General features: G+C 59.1%; 5 protein-coding genes across 5 annotated transcripts; 3 read left to right on the top strand and 2 right to left on the bottom strand.

The window, feature by feature from the left end:
• Positions 1–563: 563 nt before the first annotated feature.
• On the top strand, positions 564–1,965 carry COLE_07272 (uncharacterized protein; the record flags this gene model as incomplete). The annotated part of the gene is made up of 5 exons (XM_018425906.1): positions 564–686; positions 717–908; positions 951–1,113; positions 1,334–1,860; positions 1,894–1,965. The coding sequence occupies 5 exons, from the start codon at positions 564–566 to the stop codon at positions 1,963–1,965; spliced, it is 1,077 nt and encodes a 358-aa protein (XP_018282275.1).
• Positions 1,966–2,614: 649 nt separating this feature from the next.
• On the bottom strand, positions 2,615–5,203 carry COLE_07273 (uncharacterized protein; the record flags this gene model as incomplete). Its single annotated transcript, XM_018425905.2, has 6 exons — positions 2,615–3,791; positions 3,929–4,011; positions 4,045–4,174; positions 4,209–4,401; positions 4,606–4,981; positions 5,057–5,203. The coding sequence occupies 6 exons, from the start codon at positions 5,201–5,203 to the stop codon at positions 2,615–2,617; spliced, it is 2,106 nt and encodes a 701-aa protein (XP_018282274.1).
• Positions 5,204–5,670: 467 nt separating this feature from the next.
• On the top strand, positions 5,671–7,158 carry COLE_07274 (uncharacterized protein; the record flags this gene model as incomplete). Its single annotated transcript, XM_018420103.2, has 3 exons — positions 5,671–5,993; positions 6,028–6,730; positions 6,766–7,158. The coding sequence occupies 3 exons, from the start codon at positions 5,671–5,673 to the stop codon at positions 7,156–7,158; spliced, it is 1,419 nt and encodes a 472-aa protein (XP_018282273.2).
• Positions 7,159–7,721: 563 nt separating this feature from the next.
• On the top strand, positions 7,722–9,641 carry COLE_07275 (uncharacterized protein; the record flags this gene model as incomplete). Its single annotated transcript, XM_018419349.2, has 9 exons — positions 7,722–8,089; positions 8,135–8,705; positions 8,740–8,802; positions 8,841–9,006; positions 9,064–9,127; positions 9,161–9,227; positions 9,278–9,485; positions 9,518–9,576; positions 9,615–9,641. The coding sequence occupies 9 exons, from the start codon at positions 7,722–7,724 to the stop codon at positions 9,639–9,641; spliced, it is 1,593 nt and encodes a 530-aa protein (XP_018282272.1).
• Positions 9,642–9,707: 66 nt separating this feature from the next.
• Positions 9,708–12,100, bottom strand: COLE_07276 (uncharacterized protein; the record flags this gene model as incomplete). The annotated part of the gene is made up of 4 exons (XM_018421978.2): positions 9,708–11,174; positions 11,212–11,297; positions 11,330–11,898; positions 11,937–12,100. The coding sequence occupies 4 exons, from the start codon at positions 12,098–12,100 to the stop codon at positions 9,708–9,710; spliced, it is 2,286 nt and encodes a 761-aa protein (XP_018282271.1).
• Between the last annotated feature and the right edge of the window lie 164 nt (positions 12,101–12,264).

Raw genomic sequence — 12,264 nt, forward strand, 5'->3', positions numbered from 1 at the left:
ATGCCGCAAACCGAAGTTTGTACGTACATATGAAGTCTCTTGGTTGTCACAATCCTGGTTGAGCCTTTTTCTAGACACATGTTCTTGGCATTCAGTGCCGTTTGCAGCCGGCGGACCGGCCTGAGGTCCGCCGATGGAGATCCTGATGTGAAACACAGCGCATCAGAATTCCTTCTTGTGAGCTAGCCGAGCGGACAAACAGTTGCTGCGTCTTATGTCGGCAAGCCGCCCGTGATGTACAGTTTGAGGTGGGGATTCAGTCTGCCATGGGCTCATGGCAGCCGGTGCATGTTCCATGTTGGTGCGACTGATGGCCGCCGATCTGTTTGGAGCAGGCACGAGGCACGCCCCGTGCCTCTGAGCTGCCTGCCACACCAGACATCCAGCGGTGCCGTTGCAGACTCTTCAGAATGGCGGCTTCCGTAACACCTACCCGAGAACGGAAGGGATGGCCAGGTTGGTCGAGAAGAGAGACAGAGAGCGAGAAAGGAATCAGACCAACCATTTTGTCCTGATCTTGAGAAGTAGATGTGCGATAAGTGAGACACACCATCGTTCACTCCATGAGTCTGCTCGACCTCCCAAACGAGGTGCTTCTCCTTGTGCTCGTGTACGTCGGGAACTCGACGTTGCAAGACCTGGCGCACGTAGCAGCCACTTGCCGGCGCCTGGCCGATTTTGTCTATGTCAGTCTTTTGAGAGCAAGCTGATATCAGGGCAGGGACGTGGTGCTCTGGCGCCACCTCCACGCGCAGCGATACGACGACCCGCGGCGAGCGCGCGCGTTCATCCACCAACGAGAACCCTACGACTGGCGCTCAGCCGTAATTGACCGCGATTGGGTCACGCGCGCCGCCGCCCTCGCCGCACGCACGCGCCGCTCAACTCTGCCCGCACGACAGCCAGTGGTGAGAAACCCTCAATCCTTTCCGCATACCCACTCACCCCAGGTCCACCAGAGAGTACGCTACGCCCGTGTTCTCCTCGGCCTGTACCGTGACTTCGGGGGAGTGTGGACATCGCTCAATGGCCTCCTCCTCAAGCACCTCCGCTCTCCAGAGTTTGCATTTGTGGCGCAGCTCGACCCGCGGACTGGCGAGAGTATGGGCATGAGTGAGCTGCACGTCCTCCGGCTCACGATGTGCGAAGTGCCTGTTAAGCGGCAGGAACGGCTGGTTGCCCATGTGTCCAGAGCGTGGGCGGCGGCCGCTGCCGCAGGTGACGAGGCACCGCTTCGGGCCGATGGTAGTGTTGCCTGGGGCTTTGTGGACGCAGTTGCCTCCGAGTTCGGTATGCGTCTCCCACTCGCTCGCTTCGATCATACTGATCCAAGTACTCTGTAGCCTCCGCAGATCGAGGTTCACACGGCTGCCACGCTTGCTCCCACACATTGGGGGGCCAGGTCTCCTAGGCGTCAAGCCGGAAGGCGACTGGCCCGGCGTGGCAGGGCGATGGCGTTGTGATGCGTATCGCTTTGACGCGTCACGGGTCGGCGTTTGGAGTGTAGGCGAGTATGACGTCGTGCCTGTCTCTTTCGATGAGCTGCAGAAGACATACGCCGCCCGCTCGCAGCGCGCCGCTGCACATTGGAAGTATTTGGACTGTAATACGTCAACTGACATGCCGGCCGTGTACTTTATAGGCGAGGGCAGTGGGCTGCCGCACGACTCGAGAGGCGAAAGCCTCGTTGGCGAGCACTTTGTCTGCGGAGTTGTGCATCTGACAACCGACAATCCGCCGCAGGTGGCATGGACGTGGGTGCTGGAGAACACGGGCGTGCAGGTTGGCTACGAAGACTTCGTCATGGTCGTCGAGGCCGTGCAGGTCGGTGGGCGGTGTGCGACGGCGGGCCTCTTTGGGGTGAGTGCAAAGGTGAGGGTGAGCTGACGACAGAAATACCGCGACCTCTATCTTTACGAAGGACGAGGTGAGGGGGGCGTGTGGATGTCCAAGAAGGAGGGCTAAAGCGTGAGGAGGGAGGTGTGAGCCCCGCGTAAAATAGAATCGCTTCTGTAGAGGATTGCACGAGATGACGAGCCGACATATTGGCTCCAAGTTCTAACTACCACGAGTGACGGTTGAACATGGGGGTTGAGATAGGTCTAGGATTAGCTCACACGTATGGACATAAGGGGCAGGTTAGGCGTCCAAGATGTGGTTTTGGAAGCTAAAAGCGTGAAGTCGAAGTTGCCCAGCGCTTTACCTCATTTCTTTGGCATGCGAAGAGTCCCGACCACGCAAATGCCACACTGTAAATGGATCTTCGTCAACACTAGTGGTGAAACGGTATCATGCGTCGTTGCCATCGACGCGGCGGGGGTTCGACTCCCTCCTAGTGTACAAGCCACTCCTGGGATACAGGAAAAGACTTTTTAGCCCCGCGGTGCGAGGGGCTTGTGGTTTGTGAATAACTACTTGACGCGACTGATCTCATACCAGTATTAGTGACCAGTGTTAGTAGTGTGCTGCCTCGGTGAGTCCGGGAGAGTAAGCGTACGGCACGCGCAGCAGTGGCATCTCGCCCAGTTGTTGCTACTACACTCTTGAACAAGCTACCCGTGCATGCGCTGCGCCCTCTAGCAAGGAATCCAAGTGTTTGCCCAAGCTAAGTCTATCACCGTGCCAGGTCGCGCCCGGCAACCCGTGTCCGCACTGGTGCGCCAACCAGCCCCTCGGTACGCACGGCGTTGCGCACAACTGCAGTGTGATGCAGGCTAAGCGTCCCAGAGCGTGATCGTGGAAGCTTGCGCTGCACAGCGACCGGCGCGGTAGCAGGTTGCGGCTGGATCGCCGACAGTGGCGGCCGCGCTGGAACATCACGCGGCTGCGCGCAGGGACGAGAGCTCCCGTTGCCCGATGTAAAAGCAGGCTGCGGTACGGGGGGTGCCGAGGTAGCCGTGCGACGCAGGAAGGGGGAGGGCGCGTCGGGGTCCTCGGGGTTCCACTTGGCCGGTGTCGCATCGGGACGGTACACGTAGTTGGGTTGCGGAATGAGCGTGGGGGGGCCGTCAACCTCGTCGTCACTTCGCGCACGCGTAATGAACGGGCTCATGCCGGCAGGAGACCCGAACGATGTCGCCGTACGCATCGACACGTCGTCGAGGAAATCGCGACCCAGCTCGCCGGGTGATCCTATCGACGTGCGGCCAGGCATGTGGCGGCACGTGTCGCTCTTCACGGGGGTAGCGAGCTCCCCGTCGAGACGCGCACGAGCATTGAGGTTGGTCATGGATTTGGACGCCAGGCGCGGGAGGGACGAGCCACCGCTCGCACGCCGCCCGTTTAGCCTTGAAATCTTGGAGGCAATTTTGGAGTCGAGTGGCGCAGGGCTGTCGTATGCCACTGCACCAGGTATTTTGCTCGGCGTATCGATGTACGCGGCATGTCGCACCGTCGTGGAGGGGATTGGCATAGTCTTACGCTCCTCTAGCGGTGGTCTCTGCGGAGCAGGGCCAAAGTCCGTGTTCTCCTGCGATGCTTCAGACGAAGCCGGCGCGACAGCGGGTGGGTTGGCGCGCTCTTCTCGCAGCGCGGCCCACTGGGCTTGCAGTGACTCGTGAGAGACCGCCAAGCGTCGTTGATTCTCGCGAACAATCTCCTCGCGCTGCTCAAGCTGCTGCCAGTGCATGTTGAAATCAGCCTCGCGCTGGTTGATAGCGTTTTCGCGTTCGCTCAAAGCCAGCTCGCGCGCCTCGAGCTCGGCGATTTTCTGCTTGATGCGTTCTTCACGTCTCTTAGCGGCAATCTCCCATTGCTCCAGCTCTTGCTTGCGGGCAGTGAGAACCGAGGTTCTGGCGTTAGGGGCCGCATCAAGGGTTCGGACGGAGCGAGCGGGGCGCTGCAGTGTAGCGCACGATGTAATGCTAGGTCGCAATCCTCCAACCAGACCTATGTAATGACACCTCAATCAACAAGGCACGACACTCACTGGTTCTGAACGGTAAACAACTTGCGGTGCAGCTTCATTTCGTCCATCTCCAACAAGTCACGGGTCGATGGTCGCCGCACGGGCTAACGTGAGCAAAACTCAGCCATGTAACGCACATTGAGGTTAAGCATGGCCTTGATGACAAGCTTAAGCGCCGGCGAGATATTGCTCGGCAATGGTGGCAGCTTGCCACTCTTGACCATGGTTATCAGCTCCTCTTGCGTACGAGCTGTGTGAAACGGAGAGCTAGAGTGAGCCGTTGAGCGCGTGTGTGACCCACTGCAAAGCACACATCTCGTATACAAGACACCCCAGTGACCAGATGTCTGACTTTGTGTCGTATCGGTTTTCAGCTAGGATCTCTGGAGGCATGTATAGCGGCGTGCCAACGTAGGTCTGCGTGAAGACATGTCCGGCCATGTCCTTGCTCAGACCAAAGTCACCCAGTTTGACGAAGTCCCCGGACAAGAACACTGAATGTCAGCGTAATCAGTGGAGGACGGCACAGGAGCGGAGAACGCGGCCTGAAACCCCAGGACCACCCCGTTCTATTCCAGTTTAGTTGGGTCATAGAGTCGCCCTGGCATACTATCGTAACCTGGACAGTCTCGCACATTGCGAGGGTAGAATGCCAACACAGATACTGTTCTCACCCTCTTCGTCGCACTAAGACTCACCGTTTTCAGGCTTTAGATCGCGATGCAACACCTGAGTCCGCCCCGCATCCCCGCTTGGACGAATAGCCGCCCGGCGCTGCTCAGGCCAGTGACAGTGGTGAAGCGCGAGGACAATCTGGAGGAAGATATTCCAGATGCGATCCTCATGTAAAGGGGCGCCGCTGCGCTGCGCCTTTCGGATGAGCGAGCCGAGATCGCCGGATGTGCAGTACTCCATGATGATGTAAATGCGCTCGTTCTTGGGATCGCGGATCTTCTGGACAAGCTGGACAATGTTGCGGTGCTTGAGGGACTCGAGAATGGCGACCTCCGCCATTATTTGTCGGCGGTCCTTCTCGTTCATCTTGCCGTAGTCGAGCTCCTTCAGAGCGAATTCCTGGAGTCAGCAAAGTTGACCTACATTTGCACGCTCTGCATTCCAGCAACCAGACGACCGAGAGATGCAACTCACCTTGCCATCTTCAATCCGCTGGATCTTTGAGATGACGCCAAAGCTGCCCTTGCCGATATTGCTGACGAGACGGTACTTGTCCATCTCACTTGGCTCAGCGAACGGCGCAGACGGAGGCGACGCCGATGAGCGCCGCGACGACGCCATGGTGGGGCGGGATGCAAGCGACGAAGGGTGAGGAGAATGCGGCTGAGAATGAACGGGCCACGGTCGGCGGTGTTTGGAAAGCCGTCTATGCAATAGCGGTTGCGTGTGCGTGAGAGAGTGGGTTGAGAGGAGTAGGATAGAGACGAGACGCGTATGTAGACGTGTTCTTGCTGTGATATGGATGGGAACGGAGGGCAGCTGAAAGCGGGATGAAGCAATGTTAGGTGGCTGGCCAGGTTGGGATGGGTCCGCTGGGGCAATGTTGTCATGAACAAGCAACCACTAGATTGGGCAACATCAATGAATGCCGTGAACATTCCAGGCACGGTCACTATCAAAATCAGGCGCGCACAAACATGGTGAGCCTCCCAAATTGACACGTCATGATATCTCATTTGTTTCCGCTAGGTGGCAAAAGTTGAAGTGTTGTGAATTCTGATGGCCACCACCAGCTTCACCACCGCAATATGTCGTCCGCCTCGAGCTCAGCAGGTCCTTCCCGTTCCCCCTCTCCAGCAGACAACGGTAAAAGCGATGCTGCTGTTGAGAAGCCAAAGACTTTCGCCGAGCTTGGTGTCAGCGAAGAACTGTGCGCGGCATGTGAGGCACTCGGCTTCAAGACGCCTACCGACATCCAAGTTGCCGCCATCCCGCCGGCACTTACGGGCCGCGACATTATCGGCATTGCGCAGACAGGTAGCGGAAAGACGGCCGCGTTCTCTCTTCCTATCCTCCAAACACTGTGGGATAATCCTCAACCATTCTATGCCCTTATGCTGGCTCCCACTCGGTGAGTTGAACCGTCACAATACCGCTGACAGCAGTGAACTGGCGGACCAAATCGCCAAGCAGGTGCAGGCTCTTGGTGCTAACATCGGTGTTCGAGTTGCCACTATTGTCGGCGGCATGGATATGATGGCGCAGAGCCTTGCCCTTGCTAAGCGGCCTCATGTCGTAGTGGCAACCCCGGGTCGTTTGATGGACCACCTCGAGAACACCAAGGGCTTCTCGCTCAAGTCACTCAAGTACCTCGTGTTTGACGAGGCAGACCGTCTCCTCGACTTTGATTTTCAGACAAGCATCAACAAGCTCCTAAAGGTCATCCCTAAGGAGCGCAACACGTTCCTCTTCTCCGCTACCCTCTCTACGAAAGTTGAGCAATTGAAGCGCGCGTCGCTGTCGAAGCCCGTCCAAGTCAAGGTGTCGTCTAAGTACTCCACCGTTTCGACGCTCCTGCAGTACTACATTCTCGTCCCTGAGGTCGACAAGGACGCTTATCTCTTCTACGTCGTCAACGAGCTGGCGTCGAGTTCGATGATTATTTTCACGGGCACCGTTGACCGCGCCCAGCGCCTGAGCATCATGCTCAACCGCCTCGGCTTCCCGGCCATCCCGCTGCACGGACAGATGAGCCAGAGCGCCCGTCTCGGCTCGCTCAACAAGTTCAAGAGCGGTGGTCGCAAGATCCTTGTCGCGACCGACGTTGCGTCGCGTGGTCTCGACATTCCGCTGGTCGACCTCGTCATTGTAAGCAACGTCCGTGAAACTGAAACTGATAGCAGAACTACGACATCCCATCGAACTCAAAGGACTATGTCCACCGCGTCGGCCGTACGGCGCGTGCAGGCCGCTCGGGCAAGTCCATTACGTTCACGACCCAGTACGACATCGTCATGCACAAGGCGATTGAGGCGGCGATTGGTCGCGATCTTACTGCCTTTGATGTCGACAAGGCAGCTGTCAAAATCCTCAAGGACCGAGTGTCGGAGGCCGCTCGCGCGGCCGTCATCGAGATGCGCGAGCAGGGCACAGGTGGCGCCGGCGGAAAACGCGGACGCGACAAGGGACACCGTGGAGGACACGACGACCGCGATCGTGACGACGACGTGGTGCAGGGCGGCCTCCCTGCAAGGAAGAAGAGCAAGATGGGGGCTAAGAGAGGTGGTCGTCGGTAAAGCAAGGCGACCACGTAGAGGAGATCGGAGCGGCCCCCTTGGGCACCGAGCCTCCAAGTTCTTAGGGCGTCGCTGTGCATCGTGCTATCTTCGAGGCGAAGGCGGGTCCTTGTTCCCGTCCCCTCGGTGTGATGAGCGATGGTGGGGGATTGGCGGAGGCATGGTGCGCCAAGGGCCAAGAGGTTATGAGGGCGCATTGGGCTATCGAGCATTGGGCTGTATTTGTAGAGCATGCATAGCATCAGACTTTGTTAAATTAAAGAGAGCATGTATGCACTAAGTTCTTTAATGCGTGGCAATGTCGTGGAGGCAAGAGTGCACGGCGCGCGCGTCTGAGGAGCGTGAAGTGGTGCACGAGCCGGAGTTGCCGAGTTGCCACCCGTCGTGCCAATTATTGATTCGAGTTGATCGCATTAGGTTGACTATCACTACAACGACCGTCTTGATCTCTTGGCCCCGCCGCTGACGCACTATCTCCATTCCACCTCTCCTCTTCTCCTCAATTATCATCCCAGAGCGCCTCCTTCAGTCTCTGGGCGGCTCTTACTCTCGCGGCTGGCGCCATGACGACCTCCAACCCCTCTCATCTCCTACTGAACCGCAACCCTCGCTCGCCCGCCCACCCACAACTAGTCCAGACTGCCCTCTATGCTCCCTCGCCTACTCCTGGACCAGCAGCGCACCTCTTCTCCTATGGGTCTCCGCCTCCTTCGGAGATCCATCACGCACGGAGTCAGAGTACGCCCGCCCTTTCCTTCCCCGACACCGGCAGCGAATGCGGGGACGATGACGTTGTCGTCCACCCCACGTTCTGGAGCGACGCAACATTCCCTGGGCGCGTCAAGGTGGTCGTCGGGCGGCACGAGTTCTGGTGTCACAAGGAGGTACTTTGGTTTGCAAGTCCATTCTTCAGCGCATGCTTGCAAGGGAGGTGTGTTGATAACTTGGTGCTTGGAGGGGCGGGCTGACATATTAGTTGGGCCGAGACCGAGGTTGCCGAGCCGCGCTTCCCCGCTGCGTCCGCGGATGACGGGCGGCCAGATTCCATGCAAATGGATCCACCGGAGGAGAGGGAGGAGGCCGGACACGAGGGCGAGACGGAAGGGAAGACCAGCGTCTACCTTGATGCGGTCGATCACGGCGTCGCGGATATCATGCGCGAGCTGCGCGAGCTGCCCGACCCGCGGGGCGACGCGTTGGAGACACTGGTTGAAGGGGAGAGTCTGCGACGTGCGGAGCGCGCAAGCGAGGCCGGGGAGGAGGTGAAGGCGCCGGCCAAGGATGAGAAGGAGCTGGCCGTGCCTGCAGAGGGCGAGAAGGAAGAGGCAACACAAGAGACTGCTAAGACGCCGGTGGAGCACAAGCGGCGGTCCAAGGAAAGCCCAACAAAGCTGGAGCTCGACCTTGCACGTCATGCCAAGCGGACGTCGGCGTCGAGCCTCAACCTCGCGCGCCGGCGGACACACAGTGCAGGCCGCGAGAGACGGCGGCATGAGAGACACGACGCTCTCATCGAGTTGCCAGAGGATAGCCCTGCGGCATTCCAGGTGAGCCGTCCACGTTGATCACCCTTACCACAAGGACTTCTTATTCTGGGCCTATCCCCACCTCGAGTGTAAAGTGACATGGACCAACGTGGCGCGTGTGAGTCTTCGAAGGAGGAAACTTTAAACTGACGACAGCTTCTTGCTCTCTCATCCAAGCTCATCGTTCCCGCCCTCCAGGCGCAATGCGAGCGCTTCCTTCTTACTCATGCATCCGGGCGACCGATAGAGGCTCTAGCCCTAGCCGAGAAGCACGAGAACAGCGAGTTGTATCGTGAGGCTAGCCGCTTCGTGCTGGATCAAGGTGAGTTGCGTACCGGTCCTCCGACAGTGTGAACTTTGAACTTTGGGCTAACCACAGCTTCTTGGGACCCGGACGAGTTCGAAAGTCTCTCAGAGCAGACGCAGATAAAGCTATCCAGACGGTATATGCGCGGAAATGGTAGCGCTGACACCAGCCGCATGTGGTTCCTCGAACGTCTACTCAAACTGGGCACGATTGACGTGAAGAAGGAATACGTCTGTGTAAGTGATCTCGCTTAATACGCTTTCCGCTGTTCCTGCGCTCACACTAGCGTCCCGACTGCCCGGACCAGTCGCGCTGCCAGGCGCAGCTCGACGAGAAGTGGCGGCAGGCGCACACCGCTGTGTCGCGGTATGGCCCACCACAACCATCGGTCGCATTCCGTTGCCTGCGCCAACTTGAGGGCTTTCCGACCAATCCAGCCCTCATCATGCAGCACCCGCTGTGCCAAAGTAGCGCTAAGAGCTGGGTCGCCAGCTGTACGTTGTCTGTGTCTCCAAGCTGACCGCAGTGTTTGATCGTATGTTCCAGCTAAAGGCCATCAGCGCGCGCACCCCTGGAACGGAGAAGGTGAGATTGCTGACTGGGAGAGAGTACGCTGACAGCAGTACTGGATGTTTATCACGATGAATTAACGACCGAGTGTCACATGTGTAGCATCAAATCATGCATTGTCTCGCCTGTATTACATTAGTACCTATCTACGGTGCGCGGAATGGGTTGGAGCTGCCCGCCGCCAGCGCCGACATGCTCGCCTCGCGCACATGTTCGAGGTAGGCGATGAGACGGGATGCGTCGGCGTCCCGCCCAATGAACTCCTCGTACACCGCATGCTCCTGATCAGCCACGAGAACGGTGAGGTCAAGCGCGTCCTGAAGGAGTTGAGGGAAGCGTCGGTGATGCTCCATCAGCAGCACATGAAGGCGCATGACGAGGTCCGCAACAAAGATCTGTCGGATGCGGCGAAGCTCGCGGCGCCTCGCGCTACCCCGCTTGCCCGTGTCCATGACGGTGAATGCCAGCCAGTGCGACGTGAGCAGATCGCGCGTGAGATCCGCGACGTGTTGGATACTCGCGAGCAGGCGCTTAGCCCACGCGTGCTGCTCGATCTTAGACGCTGTCTCTTTGGGCTTCTGCGCTGCGACCTCATGAGCGGCGTCGTGCGCGTCAAACACGGCGAAGAGTCGAGCGTAATCGGCGAATTCCATCTCATCGTTAGGCTCGCCAACTCCGACCTCGTCGGGGAGCGAGTGGAGGAGGGCGCCGGCTGCATGAGCCTGTCCAGTGGCGAGGAAGTAGCGCGCAACTTCGTTCGCGCGCGCCAGCGCCTCAGGCAGAGTCTCAGGTATGATGGTGAGCCATTCGAGGGCGCGAATAAGCGCCTCGTCGTCAGCGCTGATGCTCACGCGCATGTCCGTGATATCCGGCTGTCCGGGCGCGAGCGAGGGCGCGGCCTCGAACGCAGCATGTAACACCATGCGCACGGTGTACGTTGCGATCGTGGCGACGTCCAGTCCGTAGTCGCGGGCGCGGAGGAGAGCAGTGCGCTTCTCATCCAGAGACGCTGAGGATGGCATGGAGCGGAGGAAACGGGCGTAACTTTCCTCGCCGTTGCCTTCGCGGAGACATGCCGCGTAAGGCGCCACGAGGGCGGAAAGGTCATCGCGCTCAAGCACGCGGAGATACGCCTCCAGGATGGCGTTGGCGGCGGATTCGGGTACCTCCTGACCCAGCGTGCGGAGGACAAGTACGAAGTGCGCGAAAAAGCGGAGGAGGGGGCCAATGAGCGCGTCCGGTACGCTCTGCGGTAAGGAGGGAAGGCGGTCGGCAAAGGCGTCCAGGTGCTCTGCGGACTGGCCGAGGAGCACTTGCTTCTGCGTCACGTAAAGGGGGTTGCGGCTGGCCTCGGCGATGGGACCAGACTGGGAGCCGATGGACGCGAAGACCTCTGCGAGGCCACCGTGGGCCGCCCGCTCATCATCGATCGTCGGGTCTTCAGACTCCCAGAACCCGCCCAGCTCTTTCCTCCGCTCGTCAATGCGCCCTTCGAGGCGGGCTGCAACGTGTGCCCACAACTGGTCTTCCCATCCTGCGCAGGCAGGGAGGAGAGATGGCAGGTCGGAAACGAGAGCCGCGTACAATGCTCGCTCTGCAGAGCTGAGAGTCGCCTAAGATCAGCCTTGTCCCCGAAGGTCTTCAACGTACATTCTTCGCGATGGCACGACATGACTGTTTCCATAGCGCGCGGGCGCGGTTGCCTGTCATCGGTGACAACTCGGGGCGCTCGATTGCTAACGTTAGCTTGCGAGGGCGCGAGACTCACTCAACCCGCCCATGTCCCAGCGCCTTCCGCCCATGATCGACGCAGCGCGCCATGGTTCACCGCCCTCTTCACACACACGCACAGCGTGATCCAGCTCCCCATGCCGCACCAGGTCGAACAGGGTTTCCAGCAGTGGGGTCTGATATGTTGCGTCCTCGCCTGCGACCGTGCCGCTTCCGCGGAGCGAAAAGTCTGGGTCGAGCGACCCATTGCTGGAGCCGGTGAGCTTAGCGGTCTTGGTCTTCCGCACAGTAGTCGGTAGATATCCGTGGCGCGCTTCGAGTGGTGGGGGCGCGGAGAAGAGGGGGCGTGTTTGGAGGTGGTCGATCAACATCGCCCATAGAGAAAGGTCCGCATCGTCGTCTATGATATGCTGCGTCAAGTCCATTGGCGTTATGTATGGATCTTCAGCCAGGACGGAGGCAGCAGATGTGGATGGTGGTGGGGACAGACGGTTGTTGTAGACAGCGCGGATGAGGCCCCATGTCCGGTGCTCGAGGAGGAGCCACTGGAACTCATCCGCACCAAGAGTGCCGGGCCCAGCCGCCGATGCGCCGTTCGCGCGCATACTAATGTCAGCAACAGGGCGCCACTTCACTGGGCGTACTAATTCTCCAGACTGCGCTGGAGCTGTACGAGCAACCCGCTCTCATCGTCCAAAACGGCCTCGGCATCAAGGGGCCCGTCGAGCTGAGATGGTCCCGCAGCGGCGTGGTAGCGCTTGAGAATGTCCTCGAATGCGACATACGGCGAGGGCTGTGCCGCCGTCATGATGTTGTGAGGAGAGGGATAGAGGGAAGGTCACGAGCAGTGCAAGCTAGTTGGAATTGTGGAGGGCGTTGTTGCTGTTGCTGCTCGAAATACGAGTGAATGCGATCACTGTTGATAAGATTCCACGTGACCATGACGTGTATTTATTCAGCCTGCCTGCGCAC

The sequence above is a fragment of the Cutaneotrichosporon oleaginosum genome (genome assembly GCF_008065305.1).
Source record: "Cutaneotrichosporon oleaginosum strain ATCC 20508 chromosome Unknown ATCC20508_contig07, whole genome shotgun sequence".
Taxonomy (NCBI): Eukaryota; Fungi; Basidiomycota; class Tremellomycetes; order Trichosporonales; family Trichosporonaceae; genus Cutaneotrichosporon; species Cutaneotrichosporon oleaginosum.